At 37.2% G+C, this 15,896-nt stretch overlaps 1 protein-coding gene across 2 annotated transcripts in view; it reads right to left on the reverse strand.

The window, feature by feature from the left end:
* pdzd2 (PDZ domain containing 2) overlaps positions 1–15,896 on the reverse strand; it is a 366,506-nt gene that overhangs the window by 84,472 nt on the left and 266,138 nt on the right. For both annotated transcript variants that reach the window (XM_051929601.1, XM_028805633.2), the window contains exons 9-13: positions 14,851–14,965; positions 13,552–13,625; positions 12,370–12,595; positions 8,969–9,086; positions 663–795 (exon numbers count right to left, since the gene is read on the reverse strand). In XM_051929601.1, coding sequence (XP_051785561.1) covers positions 663–795; positions 8,969–9,086; positions 12,370–12,595; positions 13,552–13,625; positions 14,851–14,965 — 666 coding nt within the window. The remainder of the gene's footprint in view (positions 1–662; positions 796–8,968; positions 9,087–12,369; positions 12,596–13,551; positions 13,626–14,850; positions 14,966–15,896) is intronic.

Genomic DNA, 15,896 nt, shown 5'->3' on the forward strand with positions numbered 1-15,896 from the left:
TTGCTTGAAAGCAAGCTGTTGCTGTTAAATCATCTTACAATTCAATGCCTACATTGTCTATATCACTCGGTGGTTGAAGCTAAAGCACTTCTATCAATGCCAGCTCCTCAGAATGCTCAGACGTACGTTGAGCCTGCTGATAATGACTTTTTGATAAATGGTTTATAAAGACTTTTGAGAACTGTGGAGCAATCACACACGCCATGACAGCACTCAATTGCCTATCCCTCAACCAGCAGGATTTAAAAAAAAAAAAAAATAGCATCAACTGAGTGAGCTTTCAACATGCTACTGTTTTATTCCAGCATCCTCATCAGTGCCATCTCCAAGTCATTAAATTATTGAATTATCTGTCACCTAAGAATAGTCTTTACTTTAATTAACTGGGTTTTGAACCTATAAACATAATGTTTCCCTTCTAACAGTGAATTACAAGGGTATACAAGTGTCTTCATTCAAATTAGACATTCACAACATATTTTGTATTTTTAATATTTTTTTTTGAAAATAGTTTTTCACTTAAACATTCCTGGTTCCAGGATCTTATTATTTGTATAAAAGATGATTTGTAATTGAGTAATTTAATGTCCTAATCCATTCCTTGCAATTGACAATAATCCTGACATGAAAAGTAAAAGGGACAGACAGACCCTTAACCTTACCTTAGGATTTGGGTGCCGGCTGATAATCAGACTAACTGGTCCAGGTCCACATTCACTAAGAATGGCATAGGCTTCGCTCAGTGCTGCATGCCGCAGACTCACAGAGTCCACTTCAAGAATCTGGTCTCCACGGCTAAAAATTAAGCACAAACAATAATAACAAATAATAATACATTTTATTTATATAGCATCTTTCTCATGCTCAGAATGCTTGCCCAGGGACATATGGACATATAAGTACTAAAACTGTGCTAAAAAGAAACATTTTCACATGTAATTTTCTAACCCGTTCAACAAAGAGAAGAGTTGTGGGGGTGGCTGGAGCCTATCCCAGCTAGTGCAGGGCGCATGGCAGGAACAAACCTTGGACTGGTTGCCAGTCCACCCCAGGGTGAACACACACACACACACACACATCCAGATACCAAACATAAACTTGGGCCAATTTAGCATTCCCAATTCACCTAACCTGCATGTCTTTAGACAGTGGGAGGAAACATGAGCACCCGGAATAAGCCAACACAGACATGAGGAGAACATGCAGACTCAGTACAGGTAGGACCCAGGATGTGAACCCTGGTCTCCTTACTGTAAGGCAGCAGCGATAATACTTAGTCACTGTGCTGCCAGAAGCAAATTTTGATGCTTCCTACATGTTTTATACATCAAAAATCACACATGCTCATTAAAACAAGATTATTTCCTTTTAAAGCAAACTTTATATAATTAAAGAGGAATTAAGCAGTGATCATCACTAACATAAGTCAAAGTTCAAAGAACCAACTGCTCATGTCTACTTGATACCAGACACAGTTGTGTTAAGTCAGACTTTAAATAACAGTATAAAAGACAACTTAACAGATGATAAAAAAGAATTTTAACATCTGGACTGGGGTCAGTACTGAAATCATGAATATTAAGCGCACCTTTTTTGGCCTATTTATTTCTGAATCAAAGTTTGTTTTTTGCAAATCTCTTTCTTACAGTCATGAAGTTGGTATGTTGGAGGAATTTGCAGGACCTATGATAATTCATGTGGTGATTTAAAATGCTATCTAAACCTTGGAGGTTTGTCTCTAACAAAATAATGGGGAGAGGGATAAAAAATTAATTAAAAACTTACTCCCATGCAACTTACTGATAATGTATATAACACTAAGAAAATCCCACATTAACCCGGGATACCGGGATCAATCAGTGCATTCAGGAAAAGGGGCTGTGTTTGCTGCTGGTGTGGACTTGCTAGCCAGATGACCAGCTAAGTCCAAAACAACCTCTGTGGAATGTTTGATAGCCACATCTCAAGCAAGATGACACTTGCGAATCATGGGGTGTAGTGCTTAGGGCAGTGAACTTTGAAACTCAAAATGCCACAGCAGTTCAAAACTGTGATACACTTTGTGACCCTCAGCGAGACACTTACTATAACCTGCTACTTACTCACCTGTAAACAGCAAGAATGTATCCTGATCTTAAATCAGCCAAATTTTTAAATAATAATTAGAATTTGTAAAACTGTTTATATGCATACTTTTGTTGTGGACCACCTGGACCCATTGCAGTTTGCCTGTCAGACAAAGACTGGAGTGGAGGATGCAATTACCTATCTGATCCAGAAGGCTTATTCTCATGTGGAGAAAGCTGGCAGCACTGTGAGGATTATGTTTTTTGTTCCTTCAGCGCCTTCAACACAATCCAGCCATCACTGTTAAGGAGTACATTTAGACATGCAGGTGGATGAGCCCATGGTGTCCTGGATAACTGACTACCTGTCAGGAAGGCTGCAGTTGTTGAGACTCAAGGACTATGCCTCTGAGATGGATGTGAGCAACACTGGAGCACCACAAAGAACAGTCCTGCCTTCTACTCTCTTCACGCGCTACACCTGCAACTATAAATATAACAACAAGTCATGTCAAGTGCACAAATTTTCTGATGATTCTGCATTTATGGGGTGTATTAATATGGGGATTGAGACAGAGTATAGGACTAAGGTCTATCTATCTATCTATCTAAGGTGGAGAACTTTCTTTCTTGGTATAAAAAGAATCTTCTGCAACTTAACACCAGCAAATCCAAGCAACTGGGTATTGACTTTTGCTGAACCAAAGAGCCTCTACGTCACTGGTCACTATTCAAGGAATGGATGTACAGGTGGTGCACTACAAGTACTTGGGGGTCCATGTTAATGCCAAGTTGGACTGGTCTCATAACATAGAGGAACTATATAAGTAAGTACAGAGCAGGCATTTTTATCCTTAGAAGACTGCTTTCCTGTATTGTGGTTGGCCAGTGCGATTTCCTATGCTGAGGTGAACTGGGCTTGTAACATCACTTCAATAAAGTTCCAACAAATCAACAAGAAATGCATACTCAGTTATGGGACACATTCTGGACCCCCTGGAGGTAGTAAATAAGGAGAAAATGAAGACAAAACTGAGTGCCAACAATGGTGCCTTAAATTCTAATATTGAAGACTTTCTGCCAACAAATTATTCAGAAGAAGTGTGTCAGGAAACATTACTGGGGCTCCTTTGTACCAATTGCAAGACACCTGCATAATTCCACACTGGGACTGTAACTTCCAAGTCAGAAGTTTTATTTCTTTTTAGTTCTCTTATTTTTTAGACATTATAATGCATATTTGAGAGGGGATTTTTGTGTGTTGTTTGTGATAAAATAATAATGTTGTTTAGTGGTTTGACTATTTATTAAGCTCCTATTAAAAGCCAGATGGGGACATACAAATTCTGTCTATCTGCATTAACAACATAAACAATATAACTTATGCAAGCTCATAGAATGATACTATAATTTCAGATTAACTAAAGCAAGCCCTAAAAGCATTCCAAAGAAAATTAACTGTAAAAAAGAAGCGGAAAAAATGTACACTGCTATTCTAAACAATTAAATTACTGGGTAAGCTTCAAATAGGACACTGTGTAATTTTGTCAAATGGAATGCAGACTTTGTGACACATGAAGTGGAACAGGAAAACAAAGAGTTACTATAAAAGATTTATTTTTTGTAGTGCTAAATTTATTTATAAGCACAACACATGGAGAAAACTAACTGAGCAGGAATAAAAATGGAAAGATATACTTGTTATTTTATATTAACTGGGCGTAAAGCATTGCATATATATTATTTAGCAAGTGTGATTTATATTGTTATATAGTTTATGACAAACATTAGTCTGCTGTTCTGTCATACGGTAGATGGAATTAGCAAGCCACAGGAGCTAGTAAAATTAGAGGACTGGAGGATGAAGTCTTACGCCAAAGAACTAGCAGGGGTCAACACCAGGAATCAAACGACTGAATGCTGACTGATATGCAAACAAAAATCACAGTCTTAAAGAAAGCAGGCGAAATTAATTATAACCAGAAAGAATTAGAGAGAAGCAGTTGTGCAAGGTTTTAGATTGAATCCAAAAACATAGACAGAGAGACACATGGCTTTGGCTGAAATATTATGTGCTGATGATTGTCACACAGTGTGATTTCTGGGATAGTAGCTTCTAATAATGTATCACGGCCATGAAAGCCCAAAATGTCAATGCCTGCTAAAGAACAAGATACTATCACAGCATTTTCAAAACATGACAAAATAAAATAAGTCAAAATGCAAATAGAAAACAAAAGTGCAACTGAATTCTACACATTTCAAAACTTCAGCTAAAATGTCAAGTCTCAAAGAAACAATGTACAAAGGTACAAGCCTCTTAACACCTGCAGATAGGTTTAAAAAAAAAAAAAGTAAAATAGAAATGATTGGCAAAAAATTATATTTAAACACATGTACATGTACTTTTACACCTGTTCTTTGCCTTCTCATGTCTCTCCTGCTGAAAAGACTCTGCCTCTTCAACTTACTTCATTAGACAGTTTTGAAACCCTATTAACACTACAAGCTGTATCATCTGAGCTTCATTTGTTTTCATATTCCTCTTTTAAAGAGCACAGGTCCCTCATTTAAAGTGCTTACCCTTTCTTTATGGAATTCACTATAGTGTTCCTCTCTAAACCATGAGACACCCTGAGGTCTTCTTAAATCACTGACCACCTTTTATTTTGAGGTGCTTCATTTATATACTGTAGGATGTCCTGTCTATTATCTTTATATCTTTTGTAGTCCTCCTCAACTTCTGATTTGCTCTACAATGAAATATGGAAGGTGGGGGGTCAGCATCAAGAGACACTTAGACATAAACAAGGCATATGGAGACTTAAAAAGAAAAAAAATCCACATATTAAATAAGACTTTATGACCAACACCCTCCAAACTCCACCTTATTATCCCCCACCCCCTTACACATTTGTTACATATTGCCTTTGAATCCTGTATACCTAAACATTTTCCTCTGATGATGATTCCTGGTAGGGTGTGAAAGCTTAGTAATACATAACTTTAAGATAAATGGTTCGTCGTCTCCCTTTGCGGATTTCTAGCTACAAATATACATATATATAGTGTTTATATACACATAGTAATGCATGTTAATAACATTGCAAAGTTGTGTAACTTCACATTATTTAGAAATTTTACAATGATCAATGCAAAGGAAATGGTCACCTAAGTTTCATTCAGGCATTTTCATTCCACTTTTACTTTGTAAATAATTGTTTTTTAGTTTTAATTTGAGTATTTCTAGGATGTATCACTCCATCACCTTGTGTCTTTCTAAAGTTAAATTTGTTTTGTGTTCATTTTTTTTAACAGATCAACATTCATAATTCTAGCTCAGAGTGCTATGAAAGAGTAATTAGCACAACAGAGTCCCAACCCCAACCTCTTGTGCTGCCTTCCAAATCTGTTTCTCTCTCATTCTCCAATAATTTTCACTTTACTCCTATTTTTCCTTATTTATAGCAAAACAAACAGACTCATAGTTATCTATAAAGGCTTTTCTATTTTAAGTGCACTATTATAGTTTTGTCCTGGGTATGAAGTTAATCTGCATCCAGCCCTGTAGGTAGGCCCTCCAACCTGCTGGGAAAAACCTGAGGGTTGGTGGCAGAATTGGCACTCCAGCCACCATAAAAAACTTCACACTGGTTCCATTCCATCTGAACTAGTGTGGTGCTGAGGTGTCACCTGTTGCAGGGCTGTACTCGGGTCCTAACCTGGGGTCCTGAGGTGGTTTGTCATGTGATGGGTGTGGCAATGCACTGTATCAGCACATGCTCCTAACCTCTCGCTCTCTCGCTCTCTATTATAGTTATGTTTGGCTCTGTGGTTATTAGTTCTAAATCACAGATCTCTAGGCCTTGGTTTTATCCAAGCCTCGTCTCTGTCCCCAAGTCCATGGGGGTTATTGCAGTATCCCCTCTGATCTTCCTAACATGAGTACCGGTATATTAGTCAAAATAGCAAATGAAAACTGGTTGGGTTAATGTAACTTAATAATATGTGCAGGGTTTGTACACTTCTGTACATATTAAATTTCAGGACTTTTTATGACTGTTCCAGCACCAACAAGCAACAAGCACAAAAGCCTGGGTCTAATTTACACTCAGGTTCTGAATATCCATAGTAAAATTATATGAACCCAATAGTAATACATGCAAGCTCAAACACGTGGCCTATTTTAAATTGCTGACTGCTTACAAAAACTGACTATGAAAATCATGCTATTTGTCTAAAGTGACAGTGCAGTAACGCACTATTTATGCAATTCTACATAAGGCTGATACATTAAAAAATTTTTCTGGACAATGAATGTGCCATTATACATGTGGCATCCACAGAGCTAATTTGTGCCAATATTTTGGTGTGCAGGCAAAAGATACAAACATATCATGAAGAAAGCATGTTTTGTTCGAGTGCAGTTTACAAACTCAACCGTTTAAAGCACATGAAAAAATACAGAATATTTTACCATGTTAGGATGCTGGTGACCTACGTATTAGACAAACAAATGATCATAAAAATAATTTTGCCATATTTTAGGAATTAAATTGTTGCAGATGGATATTAAGAGGTATACCTTCAGAAGGGCATCCATGCACACTGTACCACTCTCTATGGTCTCACTATCAGGAAACATTTCCTGGAAAGTTTACCCATGTCCTTAGCATGACTTGTGCGAGGTCAATAAATGTGTCATTATTACAAGAAACAAGTGTTTTGTTGACAAAATATCAGATGTTTAATCTCATGATATGTGATTGTTGGAATTCACTTTAAAATTATCAATGACATTTAAGTACCATTTAATTTTTTTTAGAATTTCCAGGACTTTTCAGTACTGGATTTTAGCATGTTTATTTTTCAAGACTTTCTAGGTTTCCCCAGACCTGTATGAAACCCTGTATATGAATTTTCCCATAATGTACTGGCATCCAGTGGTTATTCCTGGCTTATGTCTGATGCTACAAAGATAAACTCTAGCCCCTTGTAATCATGAAATGAAAAAACAAACTTTGAACAGTTAAGCTCATATGAAGTCTTGTTAGGTTATAAAATAAACCGGTCCAAGTCTGCCCTTCTCCCCCTACAGTGCCTTTGTCAATAATCTTCCCTTCCCTGATCGATCTTGCTAGCAAGTTCGTTTAGATATCTTGCCAGTGGAATTTCTACATCAACTCAACATGCTGTGGTTACCAGCTACTGCCAGGTGCAGAGCTGCATAACGGACACCTCACCTCTTTTTTCTGGTCTTTCTGTTCTTGATTAGTTAGTGCTAAAAAGAATATTGTCCTATTTTAATTTTGTCAAAGATTGGCCTGAGGTTATATCTCCCTTATCCCTTGGTATAGAGAAAGACCTTTTATCACCTTAATTTGGGAAAAGCCAGACCTATCACACTTGGAACTCTACCATTTGGCAGTCACCCTTTCTTTGTACTTCTGATCAAAATTGGATGAACACTTCTGTCAATTCACTATTCTGGTTCCCCAATAAACTTAATTAGGTCTCCTCAATTTCTCTCTGTTCTTTTACCTGTACTTCCAAGAAACTGAAATCTTGCCCTTCAGTTATCCTATTCCTTTACAACAGAAACAGGGTTGTGGTGCATTTAGGGTTTTGTCCAGGTTCACATTCCAACTATTCAACTTTTCACAACTGGGAATGCTCCATCTATTATCTAGCTTGGGCAAATCAGGTATTTGTATGCTTGCTGATATTTTAAATGACTGGGGGCTTGTAATGTTGCACCCCTTCCCCCTTTTTAATCTCCAACTATATGCTCAGTATATTTGGAGTATTGTTGTCCTCCTCTTTCTATTTCAGTCAGTTTTTTAATTTATCTTGTTCCTTATCTACTCACATGAATACAATCATAGCATTATATACAGTATTACCTTACATAACACAGCTTCACTCTGCACTTATATGGATGGGTGACCTGCCTTCTTTTCCTCTTTTTCCTAAAAAGAATACGTTTAAAAATATCTATGTTTTTTCCAAAGATCATACGTGTAATCCTAACCAACAGCAGATACACTTTATTCTGGAAAATTGCCTTACTCCTTGTATGTGCTACTGTACTTGAAAGTGCTACTCTGGATATTTCCTCTATATGTTCCTTTTGGTTTTGTGTCTCTGACTAACTCTACCAGATCTTCTCAATTAATAACACTTTAATGTGCAGTATTTTTCTCCTCTTGTACCTCTGTGCTCTTCCTCTCATTTCTGAATAGGTTTACTCCTTGGGCACCATTGCTACTAAAGTAAGCTTGGACCTATCACTGGAAATGTTCGGATTTCTTTCAATTTCAGAAAATCATCTTTTTATAACTTGGCCATTCCGGAACCCACTACATTAGCATCTATAGTGCATCTGGCTCCAACAAGAGAAAGCTAGACAATGGAGTTTTGCTCACAAGCTGCTTGGGCCGCAGCCTCTCTTATGACTGTTTGCTACCTTTACTTTTATTTCCAATCATTTTTTGATGACATGTAATCACAAGGCTTTTGGTGCCAGTATGTGGGGGTTTTGGCAGGTCTTTCTTTTAACTATATGATTCATATTAGCTGTAAATGGGCATTTCTAGTCTTTGTTCAATTCAATAAAAATCTGATCACAGCAAAATGAAAAGAAAAGGATGATTAAAAAAAGAATGGATGAATGAATGGATGGATGGCTCCAATAACTGTTTTTGCATTTTAACATTTCGGCAGACAAAAAAAAAATATTTTTCCTTTGGTTTTGATTTATTATCATGCAGTTTTGCAATATTTTGAATGAAGGGTAGTATTGTGCACCTGCCAGTAGAGACTATCAGAGAGACTATCAAAGGCATGGACTGAAACAACAAAACAAGTTTACAATTTCTTAACCTGAAATTAATTAAACTGACCTGAGTCTGCTGTCCATTTTTGCCACTGACCCTGGTGCAAGGCTATGGATATAAATCCCAGGGGAACTATTCTCTAGAGTCAAGCAGCAAGCTCCAATTCCCAATCCAACTCCACGCTCTGAAAACAAAACAAAACCAGATAATTGCCTACGTTAAAAAGTTGACATTTTTAGAATGAAAGGCTCTTCCTACTGTACATTACTATGACTGATTGCACAAACCACAAATGTCAAATCCATGTAGCTCAATCCAAAAACATTAAATGATGGGAATGAAAAATGCCAAAGCAAATTAACTTCAACTTTCTGTTACAGTTTTTTTTTGTGGATATTCTTTCAAAAACATTTAAACAGGCAGTATTTTTGAGGTTTTTGTGACTTTATTGGGATAAGAAAAAGGAGAGGAAAATAAAGGTATCCCAGGTTGGTTTCTTATAAAGAATGATAAAAACGTGAGTAAGACTGAAATTAATCTTATACTATATATATAAATTGTGGTAATGTTGATAGAACTGCCATCTCATGGACCCAGAATCCTGGGGTCGAATCCTACACCCAACCATTGTCTGTATAGAGTTTACCTGTTCTTCCCATGTCTACATCATTTACAGTGACAACCACTTAGAGAAAGCATTTAGGTTAGGTTAATGTATGACTCAAACTGAGCTGCTTAGTGTGTATGATTGTGGGTGTTTGCGTGAAAGGGCCCTGCAGTAGACTGGGGTTCTGTACAGAGCTGTTTTTTGACTTGTGCTCTGCATTTCCAGGACACACTTTTCACCCAAAATCTTGAATTAGGCAGATTTTTGAGTGACATTTTAATGTAACAATTACATACTAATAATAAAGAAGTTTGGAAAAATTCCATATTTTATTATGTGCTCAATTCTGAATCTTTTTAATAACTTTGGTCAAAACGTTGAATTACATGGCACTTAACATGCAGAACATTGAAATGCAATATGAGAAACAAGAACTACGACAAACAGATTATACCTGGGGCGCAAAGCACATACATGGCAATAGGGAGATCAATTCCTATATACAAGAAGGCCAAAAAAAAAAAAAACAAAACAACCCCCTACTGACATGAATTAAAGCATGGGTGGTGGGGTTGTCCAGGCCTTTACTTTTAGCTTTGCTGCAAAAGTGAATAAAATCTATATTAATTTAAGCACATTAGGACTGCTGTGAGGAATAAACAGAGGTGGGTAGAGTAGTCAAAAATTGTACTCAAGTAAGAGTAGTGTTACTTCATAATAATATTACTCAAGTAGAAATAAAAAGTAGTCATCCAAAAAATTACTCAAGTAAGAGTAAAAAAGTATTTGGTGAAAAGACTACAAGTACTGAGTAACTGTTTGATCATAATAAATGATTTATTTTTTAGAAATAAAAATTAGTAAATATAAATAAAATCTTTACAAAATAAAGATGCACAAATAACACAAAGTTCCAAATCTGTTTTTCACAACAAAGCTTTTGAAGCCAATATCTACAATAGGTAACATGTATGTTTGAACAGTGCAAACTACTTACAGTGACAAGATATACTGTACACTGACAGTATAATACTGCATATTCACTTGCCCTCCGAGTGTTTTGCAAGATGAGCTAAAATTAAAAAAAAAATTTTGACTTGATAAACAAGTGAGGTCTTGCAATACGAGTAGTCCATATACGCTTTGTCCGCTGAGGGTCACGTGATCACAACTGAGCTGATTGTTCTTCTCTCTCTTGCTGCAGGATTGTGGGCAATCGTCAGTCGGCGTGCCTCACTCATATAGTCAACATCCGTACGAGTGTATACCGTTTACTACAGCATTGTGACCACGTGTGTGTGCTGTGACGTGTGAGTCCCCGTCTTGCACCCCAAAACACGAAGCTGAGTCTCAATACTTTAGCGACTCCATCTTTATTCAGCTTGAAACAGCTGCGGTTCAACAAGGAACAGCTCGGTTATTTACTGTAGTGGAATCTGCCACTCTCCTATACACAGACACAGCAGTCAGGCAGGGTCATGCCCAGGTTAGTGGCCAAGTAATACTGTGCCCTGCGCATTTATAATGTCCCTTGTATCACCCATCAACATCAGGTGTTTATAGCATGACCGCGATCTTTTCGGATTCGCTTTTACGGCAAACTGCTACATTGCTGGGTGCCTGCGGTTGCTTCAGGATGCTCTTCCGTGTGTCGTCCCGTTGGGTGATATCCCACAAGAGTTTAGAAACTCACTCACACCAGCCATGATTCTTTTCAAAGGTAAAGTGCAGGTTAATTAGTTTTATGTATTTTTGCTTTATATTTTGTATTATTTATTTTTATATAAATAGTTTTGGGTTGTGGAACGAATCATCGGAGTTTCCATTATTTCTTATGGGGAAATTCGCTTTGATATACGAGTGCTTTGGATTGTGAGCACGTTTCCGGAACGAATTTTGCTTGCAAACTGAGGTTCCACTTGTATTCTTTCTTTCCCTGTCCGCTGTCTGTGAGGAGTTTGTGCGGCTATGCCACCACAGTTTGTGTGTGGTCATGTGACTGCATGGCTACATCTGATTTGTGAAACGGAGCCATGTGATTATTGTTGCTACATCTGATTGGTGAAACGAAGTCTTGTGATTATTGTTCCTATGTCTCATTGGTGAAACGGAGTCTTATGATTATTATTGCTACATCTGATTGGTGAAACAGTCATGCAGTAGATCCACTGGCGGCTTCTCTCTGGCAAAAATATAGCGTATCTAATGGAAAAAAAGTAACGATTCGAGTGTTACCCAATGTAACAGAGTGTTTCTTCTTCACAAATGTACTCAAGTAAAAGTAAAAAGTATGGTGCAGTAAAACTACTCTTAGAAGTACAATTTTTTAAAAAAGTTACTCAAGTAAATGTAACAAAGTAAATATAACAGAGTAAATGTAACTCGTTACTACCCACCTCTGGGAATAAAGTCTAATTTGTAGGGGGAGAAAGTTGCTGTCCTAGAAAATATAGAAGGAGCTTTATTGTAGAGCTTGAGGCAAGGTGGAAATCTGTGTTCAAGTAAATTAGCCATTGAAGAGGTAGAAATGCGTCAGAGGGCCTAGACTCTTGATTTATCTCATATTGTTGCAGTATTTTCACCAGTGTCAAATTTGCCATGAAAAAACAATATTTTTATACATGTTTAGTGTTGTCTTGAATGATTTTTTTTACATGTTTAGTGTTGTCTTCTGGGAATGCTATAAGCAGAGCCTATTGTAATTTAACTTTTTAATTTTAGTTAATAAATAAAACAAGAGTCTTTTTAATGCTCTGGAATTTAAATCAATAATGGCAGCACAACATAATGTGACCTAATTCTTTACTTTGAAACCTTTGGGATACATTAGGAAGACTATAAAACGTTAACAATAATGTACCTTTGTTGAGTGTTACTTCCATAATGATGCGATCTTTGGGACCTGGACCCTTTCGGGATAAAGCATCTCCATCTTCAGATCCAAGGAGAACTGGAGTGCCACCCCCACTGGTGTTAGAGTTGGGAGAGCTGGAACGGCTCAGCAATGTGGGGGTTGGACAGGGAGTGAGGCTAGGACTACGTAGTCGAGTCCGCACTGTCAGTGTTACAACACCCTTCTTCAGTTGCTAAAAAATTAAACCAAATTTAAACACTTGTAAGTAGAACCTTAGTGAGTTATTTTAACATTTTAGCATTCTAAACATTACATAATGAGATTCTCTGATTGCATTTTAAAAAGTAAGGAGTGTAAAATAAAAACATTTACAAATGAATGTTGATTACAATACTGAATTCTTTAGGATATGCTGTAATTTATTTTAAGTGTTTGCTTTTCACTTATTGAATATGTAGTGTTTTGCATTCTTTGCTTTTTAATTTACTATGAAATCTAAATTTTAAGAGTTACATTCTGTAAAAATACCTTGACATCAATCCAAAAAATATACAAGTGTTTAAAAACTAAATACATTTTAAAAAATATACTTTTGTGTTTTACATTCTAAGCAATTTACAATAATTAGTTCATCTTGCTAATTATGTTATTAATTGTTTGTTAGGTAAAATCATATAAATATATAAGAAAATAAATAAAGAAAAAAGTTAGTATGAAAATTAACTTTATTAATCAAAAATCAATTAAGCATTTTCGAAGATGAACAATATAAGACAAAAACAAATCAGATAGACATAAATAAAATGTTATTTTTTAAACAAGAAAAACATGTTCATCTCTATTAGTTGTGCACAGTCATACTGTTACAGTGCCATTTAAAATGTATATCGATGGCAAATTTATTTTATAAAAATTGTATTGTAGGTAAATTTTCGATTTCATCTGGGAGACTAACATTTTATTTAAATCACAATTTTCAACTGATGTCAGAAAGAACGATAAATAAAATAAACTTAATTCCTCTTTTAAAAATTAATCTTTAAACACCCTTGCTTGTCACAGGAGTGCAAATAAAAGTGAGCCAATTATGACCATCTTATGATTGTCTGACTTTAGTTACTCTGACCACCTGTCACTAAAACTGTAGTCACCTACAATGGAAATGAAAAATGTTAGCAGTTTAGTTACCTTAAAGGTCTGGATTGCTTGCTGATGGGTCAGCCCCTGTAGAGACTCACCATTCACTTCTAGAATTTCATCCCCTAAGACATAAAGAAAGGCAGAAGTAATAAAAAGCTGATTATATTACACCAAAAGCAGAAGAGTCCATAATGTTAGTGTTGAAAATATAAAATCACAAAATATGTCTTATTTTATGGACACTAGTGTGCTACAAATTTTTCTATTCATACTGGAAAAAATCCACATGTTTAAATGTAATCGTTAGCTGGGGCTAATTTCACAATACATTTTACAAGTGGAGGGCGGCACGGTGGCGCAGTGGGTAGCGCTGCTGCCTCGCAGTTGGGAGACCTGGGTTCGCTTCCCGGGTCCTCCCTGCGTGGAGTTTGCATGTTCTCCCCGTGTCTGCGTGGATTTCCTCCGGGCGCTCCGGTTTCCTCCCACAGTCCAAAGACTTGCAGGATAGGTGGATTGGTGATTCTAAATTGGCCCTAGTGTGTGCTTGGTGTGTGGGTGTGTTTGTGTGTGTCCTGCGGTGGGTTGGCACCCTACCCAGGATTGGTTCCTGCCTTGTCCCCGGTGTTGGCTGGGATTGGCTCCAGCAGACCCCCGTGACCCTGTGTTCGGATTCAGCGGGTTGGATAATGGATGGATGAATTTTACAAGTGAATATGAAAAAATCATTAAAATCACATATTGGCAAAATGATGAAACATGATGGTATAATGAAATAAACTCAGAAGTGACTCTTTCACTGTGGATCAGAGGAAAGCCATACAGAATTATCTAGTAAATTGTATATACTGTACATCAAAGGCATAGTCATCCTTGTACAAATTACTAACAGTGAGGTATTAAACGGGTAATACAGGTATATTAAGCACACTGGCAGGCTAGGTGAACAAAACTTTACACTACTGAAAATGTAATGACTGCCTGAACACGTGATTGGAGAGAATTTTAGTAATTTAATAATATTGAGTGTGTACATACTACTGTATTTTTTAATGTTCAGGGAAAACTGTAATTTGATCCTCATTATATGTGCAAACACCAATAACAGACACCAAGTAAGGCAGAATTGTGAGAAAATAGTTGCATTATTGGAGAGAGAGAGATTACAGAGCAAGGTAAGGATTCAAAAGCATGGATTATTTTTCATTTCAATGCAGGATGCTATTATATTTTAGAGGAAATCATTTTAAAGTAGCTGCCAAAAATGTTTCATAAATCTCTTTAAAAGCATTACTTTCCTCTATGGGTTAAAAGTAATTGCATTTGTCATACCGCTGCACCATTACTTACCTTCCTTAAGCCTTCCATCTGCAGCAGCCGCACCACTGGGAAAAATTGTCTTCACAAAAATTCCCATTCGTCCACGTGCTGAGTCCTGACCGCCAACAATACTAAACCCAAGGCCCTAACAGACACAAAGATACAGTGGTGAGGTGGAACATGACTATATAAACACATTCTGTATATAAATAAGCAAAAATGGTAAATGTTTCTTGTACACTGGTAGGTACAAAAACTAGTTTAAAAAAAAAAAAAAAAAAACCATGAAAGTCAATAAAATCCAATTCAGCAAAAACTGATCAATGCCTGAGATGCGTAATCCTTGTCACTAGCTAAATAAACCAACCGAAGGGTGACTTTCAGCACTCTGAAATGCTGACAACACCTGTGCGACTCTGTGAAGACTGATAGTGCTTTGCAACTTCAAGATGACCACTCTGCATGGGCCACATAAAAACTGAATGAGAACTCAGCAGTCCTTATGCCTGTATTTATAGGCTTCTATGAAGTCGCACAGTCATTCAGTGCATCCGGCGCCGCCGTGAGTGGCAGCCTTTTCAGCAGCTCCGTGTATGACTGTATATGTATGTGTACTTTTCTACTTTTATTTTTCTATTTTTATTTATTGATCACTCCTACCACTTTATTTTATGTGGATTCCTTCCCTGGACACACTTTTACAACATGGGCATGGATTTTAACACGCCGAGACTCGCCTATTCAAGTACTCAACTTCGGGCGCTGAGAACAAATGCCAGTGCCGGTGTGGTTCCATATTTACCCGACGAGGTAAGAAGGCGGTATCGTGGCAGCAGAGCCGGCACTAAGCTAAAAAAGAAGCGGCTTGCGAGAAAGTGGCGTTTCAAGCCTTCGGTGCCTTCTGTGATTCTGGGGAATGTAAACTCAATCTCAAATAAGATCGACGAACTGGCTGCGCTGGTGAAAAATGTAAGGACCTACAGAGAATGCAGTTTGTTGTGTTTCTGCGAAACGTGGCTAAATAACACCATCCCAGATGCCAACGTGGAGCTACCCGGGTTTAGCACAGTTAGAGC

This window comes from Erpetoichthys calabaricus, chromosome 7 (assembly GCF_900747795.2).
Source record: "Erpetoichthys calabaricus chromosome 7, fErpCal1.3, whole genome shotgun sequence".
Classification (NCBI taxonomy): domain Eukaryota; kingdom Metazoa; phylum Chordata; class Cladistia; order Polypteriformes; family Polypteridae; genus Erpetoichthys; species Erpetoichthys calabaricus.